At 40.9% G+C, this 16,763-nt stretch overlaps 1 protein-coding gene across 1 annotated transcript; it reads right to left on the bottom strand.

Moving 5' to 3' along the window:
* Positions 1–615: 615 nt before the first annotated feature.
* slc6a5 (solute carrier family 6 member 5) lies at positions 616–16,751 on the bottom strand (the record flags this gene model as incomplete). Its single annotated transcript, XM_085350524.1, has 15 exons — positions 616–771; positions 1,955–2,122; positions 3,144–3,244; positions 4,449–4,548; positions 4,845–4,976; positions 8,245–8,357; positions 8,501–8,625; positions 9,531–9,634; positions 9,739–9,873; positions 10,824–10,956; positions 11,850–12,000; positions 13,449–13,622; positions 13,790–13,921; positions 14,412–14,562; positions 16,269–16,751. Coding segments are annotated over 15 exons (2,358 nt in total), but the record flags the coding sequence as incomplete, so codon positions are not given.
* Between the last annotated feature and the right edge of the window lie 12 nt (positions 16,752–16,763).

The raw sequence follows: 16,763 nt of genomic DNA on the forward strand, positions 1-16,763 counted from the left end.
ACAAAGACCCCACTGAGCTCGTTGTGCCGTTTTTTGTTTTTGGGGGGGTTTTTTCTCTGTCGCTCAATTTTCTTTTTGTTTTCCTGTGTCTGCTTGCACCAAGATGATTCATTATCTGTACACACGAATTTGATGGCACGCACATACACTTAAACTCACGCGCGCACACACAGAGAAATACACACAACTCCATAGGGAGCAACTAGGGTGAGTCTAATATTGCAAGTGCAGTCTGAGCTGTGTCATTTTATGACACAATTTTTCTCTTGGAATAAAGATCCCTGGGAAGGGTTCTGGAGTAATCAGCGGTCATGTGTGGGAGGCAATGGTAGCCCATTAAGAGTGTACAAAGCAGCAGTGGAAGAGTAGACTCCACTTGGGCAGCTACTCCTCCCTGAGAGAAGAAAGGACATGATGCAGACATAAAGGAAGAAGAGAAGGAGCTTGTTTCCACATCCACGATAAAGCAAAGAAGACAAGAAGCAAAGAAGGCTTAAGTACAGAGCAGGAGAGAGAGAGAAGGGAGAAGACGTGGGGATGGAGACGATTCCCACCACCCACCAGTGCCTCCTACAGGGCTTGGAAGTGGTGGATGTGGTGCTGTCAGGATGGCTGCTACTGGTAAGAACCAAGCTGGAAGTCCTTGGGGGGCAGCTTGAGGCCCAGGGAGCTGGTTCCCAGTGGGTCGATCATGTTCTGGTAGCGTTCTCCACGGTGCTTCATCAGGAAAGGACCCCAGTCAGGCTGAGGGGAGCAGACCAGCTTCAGGCGCTGCATGACAACAGGAAACACAGAGCACTTACAGGTAGCGATAATACATGAACTGCTCTCTTTAACAAATGCTGGCCTCTTGTTAAATTACATTTTTTTTGGCTTTTGCCCTGACATTGATAAAGCTACTTCTTGCACATTTAACATGTCCATAAATATTCACAGCCTTTGCTCAATACTTTGTTGATGCACCTTTGGCAGGAAGTACAGCCTCAAATTTTTCTGAGTATGATTCTAAAAGCTTTGCACACATATTTTTTGTTCTTCTTCTTTGCAGAACCTGGTTGGATGGGGGAGCATCGGTGCACAGCCATTTTCTGATCTCTCAAGAGGTGTTCATTCAAAGACATTCATAGAGTGGTCCTGAAGCCAATCTTTTGTTATCTTGGCTGCGTGTTGGGGTTCACTATTATTTTGGAAAATGAGCCTTCGCCTCAGTTAATGAGATGGGACCAAGAACTACATGTGGACAGGTGTGTACCTTTCCAAATCATGTCCAATCAACTGAATTACCACAGCTGGACTTCAGTTAAGTTGTAGAAACATCTGAAAGATCAGCGGTGGAAACAGGAAGGACCCGAGCTCAATTTTGAGTGTCATGGCAAAGGCTGTGAAGATTTGTGTATGTGCTTCATTTTGTTTGATTTTTAATAAATTTGCAAAAATTTCAAGCAAACTTTTTGACTTTGTCACTATGGGGCATTGTGTGCAGAATTTCGAGGTGAAAAAGGATTTGACACTGTGATGATTACGCGTTAATTATGATCAAGAAAAGCAAAGCAAATCAAATGTAGCGTTAGAGGTGTGTGATAGAGGCTGCTGTCAGATACAGAGCGCACAAAGATGTTAGACCAGAAAGGCCCGTTCGTCATCATCATCATCCATTAATCAAAGCATTTTAAAGAGACCCACAAGACTCCCAGAAAAAAATGTTCAAATTAATACTCAGCCTGCAGCCTTCCTCTCTCTGCTAATGAGCGAAGGATGAGACTATTGATTTCCTCGACAGTGCGCGCGCCTGTGTGTGTGTGTGTGTGTGTGTGTGTGTGTGTGTGTGTGTGTGTGTGTGTGTGTGGGCGTGAGAGAGAAAGAGAAAGAGAAAGAGACAAAGATGCATGTGGGACAGTGTGTGCGTAGCAGACAAACCCAAAACATTACGTGACAGTTTTATCACAATTATTACCTCGATGATGGTGCCGGGGGCCAGGTGCATCTTAATGACGAACATGATGGGGATCCAGATTACAGAGCAGATGACCATGAGCCAGCCCATAACCATGGACCAGGTGGGGTAGGTGTAGTCCTCATATGTCATCACCTTCCACTGGTAGAGACTCAGCCCCAGGATGCCCTGCACACGCCCGGAAATCCGAGAAACATTTGTTAGATGAAATGTCACAGCACGGTATTTCAACTGCTGTTACCTGATGCTGCTCAACTGTGCAGTGATTGTCAGCACTGACTGGTATGGACTGTGTAGTAGCTTAACTGCACTGACCTCAGGGTCCAAGGCTAAAACTTTGTCTGCTGTTCTATATCAATGAGAAAATTAGATCTTTAGTTGTATTATATGCAGAGAGTACAAAAACAGGAAAGGCAGGAGTGGGTCGGGGGGGTGGAAAAAGTATAAAAAAGTGAATTTGGTTTGAAAGGATTAGAATAAGACCAAAAGGAATACAAACAGAGAAAAGATGGCAGACAGAACTAGGTTAGCCGGAGGCTGTGCATCAATGAGCTCCCGGAGGAAATGTGATCGAGAGAGAGAGAGAGAGAGAGAGAGAGAGAGAGAGAGAGAGCAGCAAGATGGCCAGCCGCCTCGACTGCTGCTCCATTTGTCATCGTCACCTCTGCTTTGGAGGTACAGTAGTTTCCATTACGACTACTAACATTAATGCTGGCCAGTGTCCAGCTCTCACGTGCCTTTGTAGTGAACTTCGACTACACAGAATTCTACGTAAAGACTCTCAGCTTTACAGAGACAGGTTTCTTTGGAGATATGTGTATACTCTCTACTGATCATGTACATGTTCAGTGCAGATCAAACGCTGACACATTTGGAATTTGGCAGCTTCAGTTTTGAAATGACAATCAACGTGAGAACCTGTGACATGACGGGAATGTGAAGGAGGAAATAATTTTTCGATTTCTGAGTACAGGAGCAATTTCTCCTCTGTTCCTTTATGATTGCAAATCAATGAACTTGAAAGAAGACAGTGAAAATAGAGGCATTTTGGGCTGCACATGTTCATATGTGCCCATGTGTACGAGTGTCTGTGTGCGCGTGTGTGTGTGTGTGAGCGTGTGTGTGTGTGTGTGAGTGAGTGTGCGTGTATGCGCATACCAGGGAATGAGATGAGCAAAAACAAACATACCGTCAGAATGGTTGGAGTCACAAAGGCCCAGCACAGTCTCCAGAATCGGTTTGGCTGGAAACCAATCATCATTTCAATGTCCTCACAAAACCTCTGTAGGCCTGCAAAGGAAGAAGAAAAAAGAGAAGAAATAAAAGAAGAGAAATGGGTGGTTTCCAGAGAGAAGGCATGGAGTGTGACCTGGGTTTGATAACGTCCCTTTAAAAAAAAGGATCGGTAAATTCAATCTGTCCTTATGAGCACATGTGAATGCGTTTCTGTGGTCCCTGGAAAAAGCGAGTGAGCAGATGGCTTCATTCCTCTGCCTTTATTGACGGATAACTGTGAGTGACATGAAGTGGCAGAGTCACACAATCATTTCAATATGTCACCTGCACTGATGACAAACTGGAGGCGAGCTTTGCTTCTTGGTAACAGCCTTCTGATACACACCTGAGCTCTCTGCCTGTGTGTGTGACAGAGACTTGTGCATTACAACAGAGACTCCTAGTGGTCACCGCAGGATTAACAAGTGAGAATTCGTTTCCAGCACGAAGGAGCTTTGGACGATTGTCCCCTTTTGCAGATACGCATAATTGAGATGCAGAAACCCGTTATTTTAACTATGCTGTTCTTTTCAGTTTGATTTTTTTTTTCTTGTTAAAACTGCTACAGCCTGAAGATATTTTGATTTTATCTGTTTTACTATGACAAAGGATTTTAAGTTCAGGAATAGAAATGCCTCAAAAACCACCAACATTCTCTGCTGCACCCTGCACTGACAGTAATATTTTAGGGTCTCTTGGCTGATTATACAGTTTGGCCCTGCTGTCTGTGGAAATGTGTCACAGAAGCAAAGTCAAAGCAAAGAAATTACACACACAATATCAGATATCTAGATTTTCAGAAGAGAAAGGTATTCTTGCATTTATTATTCTATTATATGCATATGCCTCTCTGAACACACAATCAAACTGGCACTGGCTTTTTATGTAAGAAATACAAATGAAAAAAAAGTGGGTATAGGTATGTCACCTATTGGTTTGACTGAAAAAACAACAGACTTATAAAATAACAACTTGGCAACCGTAAGTTTGCCCAAAAGGCCATGAAATCATCAGAGAAGTATTCACTAGATCAAATTTAATCTGTCCTTATGATCTTATCTGTCTACATTTGCAACCAGAGCAGTCGCCCCCTATTGACCATTAAACAGAATGCAGATTAAAGGTACTGTCTGTGGAAAGAAAAAATCACAGCTGTGACTTCACATGCTGAACCTAGAGTGGCCTTAAAGTGAGCTTTCATGGCAGCTCGTGTACTTACCATAGAGGTACGAAATCCCCACCAGCTCAAAGATAGCAATGATGACCAAAGAATAGGAGGCCGCAAACGTGTCCACCAACTGGAGCATGTACATCCCACTCTGTAACAAACACACACACACACACACACACACACACAGAAAATATTACAAAATCTATTCAGCCTTCATCCTGCAATGTCATCCCTCCTGTCACCCGACACTTGGATTTGTCCACGGTCACAACTTCCTTTTAATAAGACTCAGCCTACTGTTCCAATCATTGCACCTGACATCTGAAGGCCAGAACTTTGCTTGACATGCAGAAAAATTGGCATTGTATTCAAAGTCAGAGTCAGAGGGTGCAAGGAGAATGCTCAAGTATCCACTGTGAACCCAAAGTGCAGCAGAGCACATACCTCTGTGATCATGGGAAATCCCAGGATGAAGAAAGAGACGCAGCAGACCAGGGTGAAGATCGGCTTGTGTTTCCTCAGGTATTTGGGGTACTCATCTGACACAGAGGTGACTATGGTCTCGATGGTGGCAAACTGGGATGGAGATGAGAAGGGGGGAATATTAAAGAGAACTAGGGAGGAAATGTGTTTAACCATGGCAGATGTTTAATAAACACGTTGTTCAAACATTGCATTTGCTGAAAACAATCGCCAACTCTTTATGATTCCTATTTAATATTAATACTTTTGGCAACAGCTTACAGTAATCCTGCTTGGCTCCACTACAGAATCACTAACAATTGTCCACCCAGGCCAGGGCGTAGCAGCAATTCCACTAAATAAAAAGCCTCAAGTCAGCAAGTTTACCTCATCTGAATCCAAGCGGCCGCTGCTGTCATAACTTTAGCATCCAGCATTTGTCTTCGGTTCATCCAATAAACACATAATTTCATTTATTTCGCAAACAAATAAAGAACATTATTCTAACCCTGAGCAGAAGAACTTCTGAAAACAAATAAGTATGAAGGATTTAGTTTACAATGGATAGACTTTGATAGGATGAGCCTGTCTAGAGAATTGCAAATGTAACATGATGGTAAAAGGGACTCGGAACCCAGAGGACAGCAGCGGATGAATACATAAACATGAAAATTGAGCGAGGGTTGTATAGTGTGTGCGTATGCATAAGTTTATTGTAGAAATGGCGCTGCCATCAAGCTATCTGTCACTTCCCCACTTCTTCCTTTTCCTCCTGAGCTCCCAAAACTAATTTCCCGTCAACATCCCAAGCCTATTACTGCTGAGCTGCGTTCCACAACAAAACCACAGCAGCAGCACTCTCCTCTGTGCTGCTGCTGCCAAGGCAAAGTAACATCATCATTTACTGTTACTGTTTACTTGTGTCTTAATGCACCACTGTGCCCTCTGCTCCTCTGCTCAGCTCAGGAGCATCACAATGCACTTGAAGGAGTTTGTGTTTTATCAGGAACTGTTTACCCAGGATCATGGCGGGAGGTGCTCTGGACTTTAAAAACATCCCAAAGACGAAAAGTGTTTGTTCGCTGAAGCTGCGTGAGGCATAACTCAGCGCAGTAACCGATATCATGGCTAGTGGGTCCAAATGAAACCGTTTTGGGTTCTTTTAGGAAAATATAGTGCTGACATGGAGCAATAATATAGTCAGTTTGAAGTTTTTCAGTATACTTGTCTTTCACTTTTACATTTATGGATCTGCTAGTGGAATTATTGTTTTGACATTAGAAGAATTAAAACAATTTCCAAATACAAATTGTAAATGATATCTAAAGTAAGTAAATGTTACAATAGATCAATATCATAGACAGATATATAGTTTAAAATGAAAACCTTATAGGTTTTTTGTTTACTGTAATTCCTTTTTAAAATGTAAAGGCACAGGCCACTTTGTAAGCTATTGCTTTTTGACACAAAAATCTAACCATCCAATCATGTGGCAACAACTGTTCAAAACAACCTGCGGAAGTTCAAACCTAGTGATGCTGACGCTGAATGAAGCTGTCATGTTAAAATCTCTGAGAAATGTTTCCAGCAACTTGTTGAATTCATGAAAAATTAAAGCAGTCCTGAAGGGAAAAGGGGCCCAAAACTGATGTACTGCATTTTGAGTAAAATGCAAATGAAAAATATAAAAACAATGGTTTATTTACACGCTTAATTAATCATTAAGGAAAATAAGCTTGGTATGAACTGAAAGTATACTAATCAATTCAGTATTATTTGGTCAGCTTCCATTAAATGTAATGTTTTACATTATCCACTGAGAATTTTGGACATAAACATTTTTAGTGTAGAATAGCTTCCTGAAAATGAATTATATCTTAAATCTGTGCAGTTATTGTTGGTATTCTCCACACTCCATATGCTCAAACTGCAGCTGGAGTGGTTTTATTAATATTACGATTGATCTTTCCATCATTTCTGTGATGGAATGGTTAACAAAATGAATTCTTATCACCCACAGTGTAAAGCACTGTGTTCACATATCACATTTGATTGTTGTTTTTACTTCCTGATGTTGCTCCAAGACTTTAAGGTCAACCTAGTTTCACTCACTCCAATCACACAGACTCCCCTCTGTTCAAGTACCTGGAGAGCTCAGGCACTTCAGGTGAAATCAGTCACAGCGGGTGCTGTGCATTTGTAATTATGTTAATTGGGTCAATGTGTGCAGTGTGCAGTGTTTATACATCAGCTACCAAACCCAAATGTTAACCTCGGAGCAAACAAAAGTCAAGAGACTCGTGTTTCTGACTGTCACAAACTTTGAGATCTTCAGCAAAATTAAAACAAAGTGGGCCTGAATACCTACCACAGCAGAAACAGATCATTTACCTGACAGACCAACGTCTCACGACACCTCGTTTACAAACACATTACACATTAAAAATGAACACTGGCATCAAGGTCGAGATTGGTTTCCCTAATCTTGACCCTTGAACGAAACAACCTCCCCTCACTGCGCTTTTTATTCATATTTTTTATATTAATTATTGCTTGAAAATGTTTACAATTATCCCCAACTCTGCACTTCACAGAGCTTTTTAGCCATTATCAGCTCATTTTTTCATTTTATGTTTTAAGTGACACACAACTGGACTATACAAGCTTTGGCAGAAAGAGACTACTAAATATTCCTTTTGTATTTATAAGTTATATTCGTTAATAAAGAAAATCAAACTTTGTGCTCCTCGTTTGTGCTTGTAATTAAAAAAAAAACGAATATTTTAACATTCTTGTAATCTTGCTCAGAAGTGAGAGTGTCACTTTTTCTTAAATACGTGTTGCCCTCAAGCCTTTTCTCCTCATTTCTCCTTCTTGCCTCCATCTCAGTTGGGACGCACTAAGATGTGAGGAAACAGGGCGAGGAAGACAATCAAAGACGAACACACTGAGAGATGAGGTGAGAGATGTTTCTCTCAAGCACAAGAACAAGATCATCTCATCCTCTACGCAAACACTGTGGTGGACAAGAGGGTGATGATTGGTTTCATAGGTAGTGTGGAGCTCTTCTGCCACCAACTGGCTAAAAAAAAAAGGAAACTCTTTTCTTGTTTGCATGTCTTGCTCAGATTCGGGTAAGAAGACTGACATCATCTTTAGCAGATGGAGAGCTTGTGCAGGATTTTACTCCAGCAGTAGAGCAAAGACTAAAAGTGATGTTTCATGTTCTTTAACATGTAAGTTCAAATAGAGTTACTTAAAAGTCATTTTATGGGCAAATTGTTTGCCTGTTTCCAGCTATAACTTCCAAATGCCATAGCTCATATTTAAACTTGGAACTTGATTTTTTTTTTCATTAGTATTAAGAGGATGTAAAGGTTACCATAGTATCCAGGCCAAGGGTCAGGAGCATAAGGAAAAAGATGATTGCCCAGAAAGGAGACAGGGGAAGTCTGGTCAGAGCCTCTGGATACACCACGAAAGCTATACCTGGACCTAACACACACACACACACACACACACAGACAAACATATATACTACATGTATGGTATTTCAATAGGAATACATAGACACTGTCTCAAGTGCAGATAAAAGCAGTGCTGACCTCATGCTACTGCCGGCCAGTTTGGGAGCTTACCTTCATCAGCCACCTTCTCTATTGGCACCTTTAACTCATGTGCCATAAAACCAATGACAGAGAAGATGACAAACCCAGCAAATATACTGGTGGCGCTGTTTGTGCATGTCACTATGATAGTGTCCCTGCAATGAAAAGGAAAACAAGAAGAGAAAGGAGAAACGTGAAGTGAGCAAATATATTTGTTGTGACTTCAAGAGTTTTTAAGTATTTAAAACATAGAAATATGAATATGAAAACTGTCCAGTGGTGCCAAAGTCCTTCTAGAACCAGGTCTCGGGATGAGGAAGCCATCTTGCAACGTCTCTTGGCACTTATTTGGGCGGTTATTTTGAAGCATTGCCTAAATTCATTTGAATTAAAATGATCACTGGAACATAAAAATCTCATTACCATCGAGTCAAATTGGATTTTTTGTTTATTAATGTTTGCCAACTTTGCCACAGAGTAATGATTTGAAAAGCTTTTCATAAGAAGTCAAACTTCTTTCACCATCTTTACGGCAACTGAATTCTCAAACATTTCATCGATCTGAGTGTCACATCCCTCTGATAATGTCTCTGATGCTCTCATACTTAGAGCCCTGTCTTGTGTACAACATTTAAAAAACACAATTGGCAAATATATAATAGTGGATAATACTACTAAGCTTTCATTTATAGTAATGAACCATGTGTATATTCAGTTAATGTGCAGATATTGTGACTGCATGGAGTATATATATATATATATATATATATATATATATATATATATATATATATATTTCTTGTGAATCAAAAAAGTTTCACACATTTAGGCTTTTGCATTTTTTTTCTTCAAATGCTGTGGATTACTTTAGCGATAAAACAAAGCACAGGAAGAACAAATTGAGAGAAAATGAAAGAAACAGCTTGCTGCAAAAAGTCACATTTATTACTGACATTTCATCCTACCAGACATTCAGACACATTCAGACATAGCGTCATGCATCTGTGGTGACAGGTGGAATTTGTCTGCCAGAAGCATAGTTTACCTTTTATGTGTTTACCTGTAGCAGTTATTGTGGAACTTATTGTAAGAAGACAGCGTGATGAGGCCGCCCCAAGCAGCCGACAGGGAGAAGAAGATCTGAGTGGCAGCGTCTTTCCACACCTGAGGGAGAGAGGAGCAGCTGCAGGAGAAGGGCAAGAACTGGAAGGCCTCTTTTCTGTCTGTACTTTAGTGTTTGTAGAATTCAGTGAGGAAATTCTGGTTACCTTTGCATCATTTAGTTTCTCCCATTTTGGTGTGATAAAGTAGAGGATGCCGTCAGCCGCACCGGGGAGGGTCACTCCTCTGATCAGGAGGATGACGAGCACCACGTAAGGGAACGTGGCGGTGAAATACACCACCTAATGAGAAAAGAAAAGAAATGAGCAACATCAGCACACACACACACATGCAAAGATAAAACAGTTTTTTTCATAAAACGGTCAAAGTCAGTAAACTTTGTAAGATCATTTATATCCCTCTCTTTGTGTGTGGACTTTTAAACATTTAGTTTTTCAAGAGTTAGCTGTTTCTCATCAAAAAAAACCACTATTATTAACATATATATTAGGATTATATTAGGATCACTTTTGATCCCGATTGTGGTGCAAACAGGAATTTGTACACTAAAAAAATCCCAAGTTTACAATTATTACAGAAAAACCTCTGACACAGGCCTGAAGCTCCACTCCACAGTGACAGGCTTATGTGTGCTGCAGCTCATCTCTATGTCCACCAGAGGGCACCACAATACAACAATCGCAACTTTATTCAGTTTCTGGGTGTTGTTTTGGTCTGAGACCATAAGACTGTCTTTTTAAAGCAGCTCTAACATTCACCTGGGCTTGAACAGCATTTTATATATTTATAAATTATATATTTATGTATTTATTTTTTCCTTCTTTTGCTTTCTTTAAACTAAGAAAATAGCTTTCAGTTATTTTAAGTAACATTTAAGTATTTCTTACGAGAGAAAAAAACTCAAACACGGAGTTTAAAAGAATCGCTGTGAAGTAGATAATTTATTAAACACAATATAATGCACTTGTTTTGCGTTTCTCTAGACTCTGGGTATTTGCATATGAAATTTTTCTTGGAAATAAACTCAGATCTGCGTTATTTTTACATTTTTGGAAATGACAGTTTTTCCTCATAAAAGGTTGTGTGTCACATACTTCATCACTAGGTGGCGATATTATCATTAAAGGGAACGCAATCAAAGGAAAACTAATAGCAGCATGTCTTCTGAGCTTCAAACTTCAAGCAGAAAGACATCGGAAGGCAGGTTTTAGTTTTGTTTTTAGTTTGTTACCTTTCCCGATGACTTGATTCCTTTGGCTAAAGAGGCGTAGACAATGAGCCAGGCCAAGAAGAGACAGCCGGCCAGAGGCCAGCGGATGTCTCCTGGATATTCAATCCCTTTGGAAATGTGCAGCACATTGTACCTGCAGGTGTTATTCAAACAGAAAGGTTAAGTCTAAAAAACAAAAAACAATGCAGATCAAAAGTTCATGCTGACACTTTTTGTTTTTGTTTGTTTGTTTGTTTGTTTTTTCATTTTGCCGAGTCATTTATTACAGAGTCCCAAACATGTCAGAGGGTCTGCCAGAGATGTAAGATTTATGTAAGTTGTTTTTTTTTTTGCCCAACTTTTGACACAAATCTCCATAAATCATCATTAATTATATATTGCGAGGATAGCCTCGTTGTGTTTAAAGATATTAAGCTGAATGAGTGCAATAAGAGAGAACTACAAAGTCTCTGTACAGTTTTTTCCTTGTATATGGAAAACAGTACGATTATCCCACTCCGGACTTGATTTCTTTCCTTCTGCTTTTTCTGTCTTTATATTGTTGTTAAAGTGTACATAAACATGTTTTCATAAAATGCTGCAGGACTTTTTTTTATTATTATTGTGCTGTACTTTTTTGTACATTTTTGAGATTATTTTTGCAGTGTTTTACGTGAATATCTCCTATGTGGGTGATTTTGTGAGGTATGAAATTAAAAGATTAATTTGTGGCGTCAGGCAACTATCTGGACATGTACTTGTGTGTTGTCACATTAAAAGGAAATGCAAAATATAAAACAAGAAGATATAAAACTAGAATTATTAGGAATAAACCTTATCTAAGTGTCCATGAACTTTTTACTGAAGCAAAATGATCACTTTTTTGATGGCTTGAGAACTGCAGAGAATGGTTTTTAAAAAATATCAGATTCTGTCTTTCATCCAGTCATAAATGTATTTATTTTTTTTAAATCTGGCTAAAAGTGTATAGATCTTTTTTTCAGGAATTGAAAACAACATTTTATTTTGGCCAGAGGATTCACTCACTTGAAGTATTCCTCGCTGGGGCTGACATATGTCTTGTTTCCATCCATACTCATGTTTAGCAGCTTTGTCAGGTTTCCCGCTGTGTTTGCCAACGTGCAGAAAGTGGAGTTCTTGATGGACGTGATGTTTCTGTCCCGCAGGATGCATGAGTCTGTTCCAATCAGAAATCAATACACGTCAGCTTGGAGAGGCTGGCAGAGAGCTGCTGTGGGACACAACTTACTGCCCGCTCAGGTACACACTCTGAATTGGGGTGAAGAGATGGATGTGAGTAAGAAGTGGGAGGAAAAGGCCAGATGGATACAGTGTACAGTGTAGTGTAGCCTCACTGGAAACTTCTTCCACTTGTATTTGTTAAAATCCTGCACTGCTGAATATGATTAAATAAATGTTTCTGAGCCCTGTTCTCACTATTTATATTTTTTTTTTCATGCAAACAAGGTAGACAGAAGTAGGTTTAAGCTTTTTATATGACTCTATTTTCAGTCATTTCAAGCTTATATTAACTGGGCCTTAATGATTCAGGACGTTTTTTTAATTGCGCTTTGCACACTTGTGCAACTCGTTGTTGTTTTTTGTTGTTGTTGTTGTTGTTGTTGTTTGTTCGTTTTTTGGAGGGGGGCACTCAGTGGACAACATGCGATGACATGACATGAATCCTTTATGACCCTAGGCCACAAATATAGCTTTAAAAATTACATTGTAGTGTAATATTACTCCATATACATATTTTAATATATCCACATCTCTTTGGCATAAAAGGGAAACATTAAAGTATGCATATAACAGATTATTTTTGCAGAGCTTGTGCATTGCATTGCAAACCTGTTCAGACCTCGCTCACCCACACGATAAAATCATATATGTAAACACATTAACATACGTCAGGCTACATAGTTCACGTTTTTGCTCCCTCTTGTCTGCTTCATCATTCAAAAGACGCAGACATGCAGACCCGAATAGGCCTTCCCGTTTCATCCAGCAGGGGTCAGTCTCGGGCTCACTGCAGCACTGCAGCAGCTCAGCCTGTACAGTAAATTTGTCAAGCAAGCAGTTTTTGTGCTGAATTCACAGAATCGCTAAAGGCAAATATTACACAAAGTGAAGCCTCTTTCGACTTTTATTCGATGCAAATCGACGCCAAGACGCCTTCGATTCTCCGCTTTTATGTTTTCTTTGCTAAAACATAATTTTATCCACAGTTTAATTCAGTGTCAGACCACTAACAGGCTGCTTCTGCCCCATGCTGCAGCTTTAAAACATGAAGCAATGCTTTAATCTGACAGAATCACACAAAAGAATAATCGAAGATATAAATATAGCGTGTTTCAGGTGGGATTTTATCTCCCTGGGGCCTTCATCCCCTACTTTACTGGTCTCTAACAATCCAACCGGATCATATAGAAAACAAACTGGGTGCTCTTAAGTTTAAGTATTTTTCAGAGTGAAACGCCGCAGAGATCACAGGTCAGTATTCATTATACTGCAGGACACCTTAGCTGAGGGAGGCATGACGCATTGCGTATTGTGGAGAGTGGGGTGCTTTTCTAGTGTGTGTGTGTGTGTGTGTGTATGTGTGTGTGAAGGTGTGTGTCTTACCTAACAGCAGCATGTCTTTGTCCTTACATTCCACCGTGTTCCACTCATTCCTACAGTTAGCCCATGGCAGTGAGCCCTTCAACGAAGCGAACAGGTAGTACAGTGTCCAGCACATTATAATATTATAGTATATGGCTATCAAGACAGATATTATCAACATGGCAATCCCGCAACCTAAAATAAATAAATGAGACGAAATAGATAAATTACTCTTAAGGAAAGTGGAGAACTCGTGATTATAAAATGTATTTATTTTTTATTTGGGTTTTATATGTTTATTTCTTTTTTATTTCTTTTTTTAAAATTATATTTCTTAAAGATGAGGAGATGGGCCAGTTTACCTTGCAGAGCGGGGATGCATTTCCACACTGACACTGGCCCTTGGCTTGCAAACTGGCCGAGGGAAACCTCCAACAAAAAGATTGGGATCCCAGCGATGCCCAGCATGGTCAGGTAGGGGATCAAAAAAGCTCCTGCGGGGAATTAAAGACCAGGCTACAGAGCGGAGTTTCAGAAGCACCAAAGTCTGAACCTAACTATGGAATAAAGTGAAAATCATCAAACGTGAAGTGTGTACTTGGCTGCTTCTAAAAAAAAACATTCGGCATATGGGGAAAAACATACGGCAGCTTTTAATGACTTCTGCAACATTTAAGGATATTATTTGATAATAACTCCTATATAAAGCAGTTATAACAAGGACAAGAATGCCAGTTAAAATAATGAGAGTCGATTTTGCTTGCGATGTAAGCACATTATATCTGCGCACCACCAGAGGAAATCCCAGCACTATAACCTATTTTTTTTAATTCATTTTCAACATAGTTCTCTTAGCATTCGCATGCTTACAGGCCTAACAGGATAAAGGAATGAATGGGGCTAATTCCGGCCTTGACTGAAATTTTTATTTTATTATTTAAAACACACACACACACACACACACACACACACATAAAGTCTTACCTCCCCCGTTTTGGAAGGCAAGATAAGGAAACCTCCACACGTTTCCCAGTCCCACTGCATAGCCAACCATGGACAGAATAAAATCCAGTTTATTAGACCAGTTTCCTCTGGCCTTATTCTCATCTCCCCCTTCGTCATCATCTTCGTTAACCTGAGGGGGGAAAACACTGAGTCTCTAAAATGTTTTGAAAAAGTAATAATAATCTTTTTTTTTTTTTTAAAGCTAAGTGTAACCACAAGAAGAAGCACTCAGGCTAACTCATCTCCCATCAACAAAAAGCATTCTCTAGTTTAAAAACAAATTATAAATACATAATTAAAAAGAGTAACTCATCATTCTGGTGGGAATTGTCCTTTACAGACAATAATATTACATGCTCACTGATCAAAGCGCGTTTTTTCCACATTCATCATGCTGACTGAAAATCTGGAACATTTTTATTTACAAAATGTTGACGAATCCGATCCAAAACACTTTTTTTTTGGGCCATCTACATTTTGTTCACTGTGTTCGTTATGTTTTAATTTTGTTCCGTTTTACACACGACAATCAGAATTCCATAGCGGCTCTCAAAGCTTACACACGTAACTCGTCTCATCCTCTGCTACGCTTAAGGGCCGTTACCTCCACCAAACCGCTGGAAATCTTCGTGGAATTTCATGCGGAGATTAAAAACATTTCCTGAGGATCGATTCAGGAGAACTTTTTTTTTTTTTTTTTACACAGCAGAACCTCATTTATCAGATTCAGGAAATAGACTGTGTTGAATATATAGATTCCGATTCACAAACATTGCGCTGCATGGGAATGTGTCTGTGTGTCTGCTTCTGTAAGTGTGAGCGTGTGAAATGGTAGGGGTGGTGGGGGATGCCCTCCTGGGGATTGGAAACAATCCGCAGTCTCCTGTAATACAGCGCTGTCTATCAGCCGGATAACACCTGGGCTTTTGGGCCATACCAAGTGTGGGCAGGGAACACCGAGAATACCGCGAGAGTATGATTCAGTTCTCTTTTTTTCATTAACCATGTTATCACCACCAAGCACAAATCAAGTTTAGAATTGTAACTAAAATAATAAGAAAAATAAAAAACACCGGAAACAGCCATAGGTTTATGTCTAAAGGGGCGATCTAATCGTGAATAAACAAAACAGCCCAGTGTGCGCGCTTTGTTTTCCTCATGTTTAGCTGACATAAGCGGTTTTTAAAGTTTTGATCAGACACCGCAGACTGCTGCAGAGCATCAGAACAGACGCTGCGCAAATCAAGGACAGCAAATAGCTCAGGGTCCACCCAAATTACAACACATGCGTGATTCAACCCGGTATCACTGCGAAGAGGTTCACCATAGTCTGTTACACCTGTGGGCGTTCCGCGCGCTTACAATCTTTGCATACGCTGAATGAACCACTCTCACTCCCAATACAGGCTTTCCCGAACCGGTGCATGAAAGAAAAATAACTAAATAAAGACCACGAACTATGTATCAGACAATACTGTTTAAGCATCCCGACAACGAACCCACGGTCTGTCCTCACAATGACGGTTCCCTCTTAAGATCCACTTTTAAAGAATCCTCTGATTCAGCTCAGAAGTTCTGGGGCTACAAATGAACAGCTTAACACGTCCGTCACAAATCAATGCCTGGGGTAGCTACCACATTTTTTTAGAGTTCCACAGATTGTTATTCACAGCAGAGATATTACTAAAGGTCTGCGTGGCACTGTCCCCCTGTTTGGAGGCAGCAGGTTAATCCAGTCAGCTCTCCGATCAGCCACGAGCGGAAACACATCCACACCGCACCTGCCTCCACAGCGGCCGCCCTCCGTTAAGGTAACGGTTCATTTAGCTGACTTACCCCCGCCACGGTTCCAGGCTGAACAGACGTGTTCCCATCTGTTCCCAGTATGATGGTGGTCTGGCTCATAGACGTCCAGTTGCCTGCGGTGTTGTTCTGCTCAGCGGTGGCCCGGAGCGGGTCGCCGTACTGGGCGGACCCCCCGCGGGCCGAACCGATGGAATCCTTCCTCAAGGCCGAATTAACGGCAACGGATCCGGGGACGGCCGGCGGGGTGTTTTTAAACGTCCCGTATTCTTTATTGCTGTCCGGTTCCCCCGGTTTATTTTCCGCGGGACAAAAAGTGTTGCGCTCGTTACAAGGAGGCGGCGGCTGAGGCGCCGGGTGATGGCGAGGAGTGGACGGCGGGCACGCTGCCGTGTTGTCCGGTTTGTTTCCTGTAAGTCCCGCGGCTCCGTCGGACTGCTGCGCAGGGATGTAGCCGGTGGGAGCGCTGGCCGGTTGTTTGGCCATGTCTCTGTGGTCAGACAGATCCTGGAATATGGGAGCGACAGA

This window comes from Diplotaxodon limnothrissa, linkage group LG1, assembly GCF_057381915.1.
Source record: "Diplotaxodon limnothrissa isolate DT_005_m linkage group LG1, D_limnothrissa_male_GT1.1, whole genome shotgun sequence".
In the NCBI taxonomy this organism is placed as follows: domain Eukaryota; kingdom Metazoa; phylum Chordata; class Actinopteri; order Cichliformes; family Cichlidae; genus Diplotaxodon; species Diplotaxodon limnothrissa.